Here is a 7,514-nt window from a genome sequence, read left to right on the forward strand (position 1 = left end):
CCAATCTACGCGCAGACCCAAAATAACGCTTTTTTTTTTTTTTTTTTACCCAAAACGCCAGGGACGCAGAATGCCGTGAGCGGCAACGTGGATGGATCCCTGGCCACGTCGGCTCTCACGGCATTTGGAGCCCATGGAGCATCCCTTCCCCCCTCCCCCCCCTCACGGCCCCCACTCACTCACCCCCAGCTTTCTGCTCTTCATCCTCACGTAGCCTTGCTTGATGATGTCGTTAAAATTCGTAGCCATGGCGGAGCCCGGCCCCCCCTTCTCCTTCCTCTTCCTCCCTCCTTCACCTGAGCTCCCGTTTCACCGCCGCCTCCGCCCCGGCTTTGTCTCAGCGGCGTTCCCCATCGTCTCCCCACTGCCACGGGTTCCCTTCTTGGGAAAGAGAAACGACAGATAGACGGGAGACGGTGACATCTTCCTCCGTCTCTCCTCCTCCTCCTCCTCCTCCTCCTCCCTTCCCTCCGCTGCTGCCTGAACCATCGCAGTGGAACAGTCCGACGTTAACCCCTGCACTTCCTCTCCTTCCTCCCGGGCAGCGGAGTAGCTGCGACCAACCACAGTGCCATCAGTAGGGTTCAGAGTTATTACCCCAACCCCTCCGAGGTGGGCACGGGGCCAAAGCGGAGCCATTCACTGCCACACAGCCCCATTCACTGCCGCACGGCCCCATTCACAAGCACTGATCAGCTCAGCTCCACCTTTGGTGGCAGTGCTGTGCCAGCCTTCATCTCTCCTCCTCCTCCTTCACCCAGGCAGGGCAGCAGCCCTGATATCCCCGATCCACAGCATCAATAGGGCTCTCATACCCATATCTGCCAAAAGGGACACATGATCCCACACCTGGCTCCCTGCCCCAGCCTTGCACCCCATACCTGAGCCCCATATTTGAGTCCCAGCCCTCAGCCTCATACCTGAGCCCCAGCCATAGCCCTGAACTCCATACCTGAGCCCCATACCCGAATCCCAGCCCTCAACCTCAGCCCTCAGCCTCAGCCCTGAGCCCCAGCCTCAGCCGTGAGCCTCATGCCCAAGCCCCATCTTCAGCCACATCCCCACACCCCTGCAGCACCCTGAGCTCTACTCCCTGTCAGAGCCTCTCACATCACATCCCGGAGCCTCGGTGGTAAATAATGAGTGCAATTCAAAGGGAGATGAATAACCAACAGCATTACTCAGAAGCCAAACACCGTTGGCAAAGGCAGAAAAGGTGCCAGGTTGCACCCAGCTCTCCTATAGCCACAGCCTATGGAGCAGGGACACCCTCACCAGTGGGACCAATGTCCCCAGGCCACGTCTCCAGTGCCACCACCATCACCGTGGGATAGGATGGGGATGGGATGGGACAGAATGGGCTCCGCTCTGCCTCTGTCCCAGCAATGGGAAGGGGAGGGCAATGCCCTGACCCCACACTGTGGTCACCCATAAGGTCTCCATTGCTCAGCTCTCAATGAGCCCTGAGTGAGTCCAGGGTTGAGCCAGGGAGAGAGAGATGAGGGAAGCTGGAGGGCATCTGGGGAAGGGGTGCACGTGGTGAACGCAGGGCCGAGGGGATGCCGGCCACCACTCCCATCCAGGGATGGAAAAGCCCCCGAGGGCAACAGTAACCTAGGAAACAGGCAAGGGATGCTTGGCTGTCGGGTTCCACACTGCATCCCCAGAGCCCCCCCCTCAGTTTCCGTCACCCCCGCAGCCCCCCAACACGTGTCAGCCCCCACAACCCCAGCCTTACCCGACTCCACCGCTGCAGGCTGCGGCCCCGGCGTCGGGCACTGGGAGCACGGCAGCCGCGAGGCCACGCCCCCAACTAGAGGCCACGCCCCTCAACCAGAGGCCACGCCCACCGGACGGCGCTTGGGCACGCCCACCTCGCGGACATCATTAGGGTTCAGAGTGAACGCCCCAAACGGGATCGCTGCATCCCGGCCACGTCTGCCTGGAGGAAAGCGATACCGGCCGTCCCCTCTCCGTGAGCTGCAGGGTCTCACGTCACCCCTTGGACACGGACCGTGTGCCTCCCCCTGCCCGCAGAAAGAATTAATGCTTGCTGCAAACGAAGGTCATTAAAAAAGGAAGCGAGCGCCAAGGAGCCGTGCCTTCAGCAGATCCATTAAAAGCAGGGCAAAGCCATGAGCTCATTGCTGTGTTAATTTTTAATGAGATTCTGTCTGAGCTCCTCGGCAGCTTCAAGCTGGACTGCAGGGCACGCTCAGAGCCCGGGGTGAGCACTGGCTCTCCCCCAGAGCCCCACACACCCCCCACCACCAGGGACACCTGATTGAGCCCCACTGCCTCCCCAAGCGCTGCCCCTTGCCATTCCTCCATTATTGCTTTTCCAGCCCAAGACATCAACAGAGCCTGAGCCCTGCTGCATTTGGTGTTTATAATAAAAAAAGTCATATACAAATACATACATACAAATTATATATATATATATATATAAAATAGTGGGCAGGACAGGCTGGCAGGCTGCAGGCCCCGGTTCAGCCTGCTTGGCTCAGCCCCACTCTCTGCTGCAGGCTTCTTCCTCCCGGTCCCCTTGGTTGATGCTCAGAGCTACTCAGGTGGCCAAGGGGTATCAGTTCAAGAGGTGCAGGCAGCGAGCTCGGAACATCTCCCAGCAAGTTGCTCCCTGCTGCCCCGTGCCTCAGTTTCCCCATCCACAGCGAGGTCATGGCACAGGGGACACGGTGCAAAGCAGTTTGGGATGAGCCCGGTGACGACAGGCACTTGTTGGCAGGGAACCACCACGGGATGTCCCCAAGGCCCTGGACTTCAGGGCATCTGGATCTGCAAGTCCTCATCTTCATCGGGGTCGCTGGTGCCATCCCCGGGGTCGTCAGGGCCAAAGCGGGCGCTGCGCATCTTGCCAAAGAGCGGGGTGCTCTGCTGCCTCCTCAGCCTGCAAAAGAGAGCTGCTGGAAGAGGGCGGCCCTGATCCCCCCTGGCTCGTGAGACCCCACCTTGGGGGCTGCGCCTGTTTCCCCATCTGCATTCTCCCCATGGAACGCCCCAAAAAGCCTTTCTGAGCACGGCGGGGGGATCGGCGCCAGTGCTTTTAGCTCTTCACTCGCTCCCACATTAAAATTCATCAGCAAAGATTGATGGGGAAAATTTGAAACGGAGGGCCCAGGATGGCAGGGATGCAGCTCCCCCATCGCTCCCCGCTCATTCAGTGTGTTTTACTGGAAAGCATGAATTATTTAGGGCGAGCGTGCGGGGAGGCTGCAGGGGCAGGGAGGGGGAAGACGAAGCCTCCATTATTCCTCTATGATTTAAAGAAGATGTCCCAATAAAACAAAGGAAGATTATAAAAACAAACTCCCTGAGCGCCTCCCGGAGACGCTCCAGAGCAGAATCGATCTCTCTTGCAGCCATTTCATCTCTTTATTGCTGGAGAAGCAAAGGGAGGCCAGAGAAAAGTTTTGAGGAGCAATAAAAACCGAGACTCACTCCTGCCTCCCTGCAGGCTCAGGAAGTGCCACCCAGGGACAGGGACGGGGATAGGGATAGAAGACCCCAGTAGTGCTGAGCTGCTCCATGGATGTGCTGGGGGCACTCAGGCCCTGTGGACTGCGGAGACGGTGGGAGGGGAGAGGTGCAGGGAGCCCATGAGCCCACTCGTGGGTCCGCAGCGCTCACTCACCGGGACTGCAGGTGCTCCAGCTGCACCTGGAAGCTCTCACTCTGCTCCGTCTGCTCATCCAGCGACCGCTGCAGCTTCCGAGTCTGGTTGTGGGCCTCGTCCAGCTGCACGAGGCGATGGGAACAGAGCGGTTGGCACTGAGCAGAGCCACTCAGCTCCCAAAGCACCCACCCGCAGGGATTCACCTCGTCCTCAGCCTGGGCCAGCTCCTTCTTCAGCTCCTCCACCCTCAGGCGCAGCTTCTTCACCTCACCCTCGTGCTGCTCCACACGGCGGTTGGCATGGGCCAGCTCGGCTGTCTTCTCCTGGTACTGCTTCTTCAGCTTGGCGTGGACGTGCTTCAGGTCTGCCAGCTCCTGCAGGGACACGGGGCTGAGCATGGCTTCCCTACAGCCCCTTCTGCTCCCAAGGATCTCTCCCACAGCCTGTGTAATGGAGGAGCCTCCACCTCCATGGACTGCCACCCCCTACAGAGTACCACGGAATCATGAAGGTTGGAAAAGATCTCCCAGATCAAGTCCAACCACTGAGCCATCACCACCATGCCCACTAAACCATAGAATCACTGAGGTTGGAACAGATCTCCCAGATCACCAAGTCCAACCATCAACCCATCACCACCGTTCCTAAACAGAATTGTAGAATCATTAAGGTTGAAAGAGACCTCTAAGATCCCCAAGTCCAACCCCAACCCATCCTCACTAAACCTTGTCCTTAAGTGCCACCTTTCCATGTTTCCTGAACACAAGGTGAGGGCAGAGATAAGAGTCCTGGAGGACACTGTTACAGCAACACGGGGCACGCAGGGACCCAGGGCTCCCTGAAGGAGGTGGCACTGGGCTGAGATGGCCTGGGATAGGATCACCCCTCACACCTTGTTCTTCTCAAACAGCTCAGCCTGGATGGTTTTGAGGTCGGTGTCCAGGGCGCTGGCCGTCTGACGCCGTTTGCGAGCCAGCACCTCTTCCAGATCCTCGATCTGCGCCCGCAGCTTCTTGTTCTCCCTCTCCAAGTTGAGCTTCTCCGTCTCCAGCCGCTCCCGTCGGCCCCACTCCGCTGCATTTTCCGCCTGCAGCCGCTCCATCTGGGCAGGGGATGCAGGGTAACAGCAGGCTCCTCCTGCTCCTCTGCGCCCTCCCTTTCCCTATGTGGATGCCCCCCACCGCCCGGCCTCACCTCCATGCGCAGCTCTGCCAGTTTCTTGTCCATGCTGGAGCGAGCACCCAGCTCGTCCTCCAGGTCCTCCGAGATGCGTCCCAGCTCGTCCTGGTGGATCTCCTTGAGGATGTTCAGCTGCAGGGGGATAGAGGCGAGCAGTGAGCACCCACCCGCCATCACTCGAGCTGCCCCCGTGGTCCCCCTCAGGCTGGAGGGACGCAGCCCTATGACCACACCACATCCACCACCTCTACCAGTGCCTGGAGTCTCCAAGCTTCCAGGTAAGGACAAGTTGTGGCTGATCAACGGCACTAACCCAGGAACGTGTCACCCCCTGGAGGCTCCTGTACACCTTGCTCACCTGCTTCATCACCTCCTGCTTGTTCTTGTTGAGCTCCTCATACTTGATCTTCCACTGGCTCAGCTCACCCTCCAGCTTCTCGATGCTCTTGCTGAGTGCCAGCTTGTCCCTGCGGAGAGGCAGCCCTGGTAAGAGCTGGCAGAGCCTCGTGGTGTCCCCTCCTGGGGTGAGACAGCCACCAGCCAGGCCAGGTGGCACCTAACCAGTCTGCAACCTGAAGCACTCACTCCCTCTCTTTGAGCAGCACTTTCTGAGACTCATCCAGCCTCAGCTTCAGGGCAGTGATTTTGGAGGCATCCTCCTCGACGACGCTGACGTCCTCCCAGAGCAGTCGGCTCCGCTCCTGGCGCGAGAAGGAGCTCCGGGTGCCCGCAGCACTGCGCTGCTCCCAGCTGTCGGTGCCCTCCTGTTTGCCCTTCAGGATGTTCTCCATCAGCTCCAGCTCCTGCAGTTGCAGCGTGGGGAGGAAGGGGTCACAAGTGGGAAGCACAGCTGCCCCCAGGAGGGTGCTGTTGCAGTGGGTGATAATCAGAGGCATCCCCTGTTCTCAAGCCCCATAGTTTTCCCAGACCTCCCTGATTCCACCCTCACTGCACACATGGGTATGTATAAACACAAATGAGATTCCCCTGGAGCCTTCTCCAGGCTGACCAGTCCCAGCTCTCTCAGCCTTTCCTTGTGGGATTGGTGCTCCAGACCAAAGGCTACCAGGAGGATGAGAACCTGAGAATGTGATGCTGCTCCTGCTGGTAGCTGACACCCACCACAAGGTCACCCATACCTCCCATGGCTGACCTCTCATATTGGCACAGCCACCCAGGGAGGTGGGGGTGTCACCGACCCCAGAGCCGTGGGGATGAGGCACTGAGGGATGCAGTCAGTGGGCACGGGGGGGTAGGCTGGGCTTGGGGATCTGAGAGGTCTCTTCCAACCTTCACAATATCTTTAAATCCAGAAATTTCCAAGCAGAGCTCCATGTGCTCCAGCTGCTCTGTCCCATAGAGGGCAACACTCCCTCCTCATCTTCCCAGCCAGCCCTTCCTGAACAGCCTCATCCCCCCACTGCCACTCCAGCATGCCTCCATCATCCCAACAAGCACACAAACACCCCCAGCCCTGCTCCCATCCCCCTCACCTTGGCTTTAGGAGGTGTCTCAGCCCCCACATCCCGCACAGGCTCACTCTCAGGGCCGGCCTCGCCATCACCATCGCCATCACCTTCGGCGCCACCATCGTGGCCGCGGAGCCGTGCCAGCTGCCGGCCCAGCTGCTGCCTCTCCTGCAGCCCCTCCTGGCGCTCTCTCCGCAGCCCTGCCAGCTCCTTGGTGAGCGCCTCCAGGCGATGCCGCAGCTGCCGCACCTCCTCTCTGGCCCGGTTGCGCTCTGCCCTCACTTTGCTCCATTTCTCCCTCCAGTTGGCCGTGCAATCCGACCACCAGCGCATCGTCTTCTCCATCTGGGCCGCCCGCGCCCGCGCCTCCTCCAGCTCCCGCAGCCGCAGCTCCTCGCGGCCCTCCCAGTCAGCCTCCAGCAGGGCCGGGGGGGGTCCCGGTGACGGCGTCCCGCTGGGGGGGGGACGGAGGGGACGGAGTGGGGCCTGGCTCGCTCCCACCGCCCCGCTCGGGGCCCAGCAGGGCCAGCAGCGAGCCGCCATGCAGCTGTGGGGAACCGGCCAGGCGTGGGGCACCGCTCTGGCTCATGGCGGCTTTCCTAGGGCTGCAGCATCGCCTCCGGTGTCAGCATCGGGGTGTGCAACAAGCCTGGGGGGCCTGTGGGAGAGAGGTGTTAGAGGGGGTACGGCCCATGGGTGAAGCTGTGAAGGGTCTGCAGCACAGCCCTATGGGGAGAAGAGGAGCTCGGAGAGACTGCGTGCAGCACTGCACTGCTGTGAGGGAGCTCACAAGCAGCAGGGAGAGACTTGCTGCGTGAGATGATAGCGATAGGACAAGGGGGTGGCTTTAAACTAACAGAGGGGAGGTGTTGGGTAGATAGGAGGAGGAAATCCTTCCTTCAGAGGGTGATGAGACGCTGGCATCGCTGCCCAAAGCTGTGGGTGCCCATCCCTGGAGGTGCACCACGACACGGACGGGCTGGGGGGCAGGCAGCCTACAGCAGGACTTGGAGCTCAACCGGCCGTAAGGTCCCCTCCAACAGCAGGCTGGAAGGCCCCCTCCAATGCAACCGCTCTGTGCTTCAGAGTGCAAACAGCCACCTGCACGCCGACCCCCAGCCGGCCCCTTCCCATCCCCTCTGTGCCACACGCGGGGCACAGAGCAGCCCGACGAGCCGCCGCAGTTGACCCGGCCGCGGCCGGGCAGAACTCTGCCAAAACGGGAAACCGCG

At 60.5% G+C, this 7,514-nt stretch overlaps 2 protein-coding genes across 2 annotated transcripts in view; both read right to left on the bottom strand.

Moving 5' to 3' along the window:
• The window catches only part of DOK4 (docking protein 4), a 4,503-nt gene extending 3,556 nt beyond the window's left edge, over nt 1–947 (bottom strand). The window contains exon 1 of the mRNA XM_042821486.1: nt 184–947. Coding sequence (XP_042677420.1) covers nt 184–249 — 66 coding nt within the window. The 5' untranslated portion in view covers nt 250–947. The remainder of the gene's footprint in view (nt 1–183) is intronic.
• A 1,470-nt stretch (nt 948–2,417) lies between these two features.
• CCDC102A (coiled-coil domain containing 102A) lies at nt 2,418–7,055 on the bottom strand. The gene is given in 9 exon segments (XM_042821496.1): nt 2,418–2,908; nt 3,653–3,756; nt 3,838–4,008; nt 4,527–4,736; nt 4,829–4,945; nt 5,172–5,280; nt 5,399–5,616; nt 6,307–6,744; nt 6,746–7,055. Coding segments are annotated over 9 exon segments (1,620 nt in total). The 5' UTR covers nt 6,872–7,055; the 3' UTR covers nt 2,418–2,781.
• Nucleotides 7,056–7,514: the final 459 nt, after the last annotated feature.

The sequence above is a fragment of the Centrocercus urophasianus genome, unplaced genomic scaffold, assembly GCF_019232065.1.
Source record: "Centrocercus urophasianus isolate 14NV4802_14NV808 unplaced genomic scaffold, USGS_Curo_1.0 seq_2, whole genome shotgun sequence".
Classification (NCBI taxonomy): domain Eukaryota; kingdom Metazoa; phylum Chordata; class Aves; order Galliformes; family Phasianidae; genus Centrocercus; species Centrocercus urophasianus.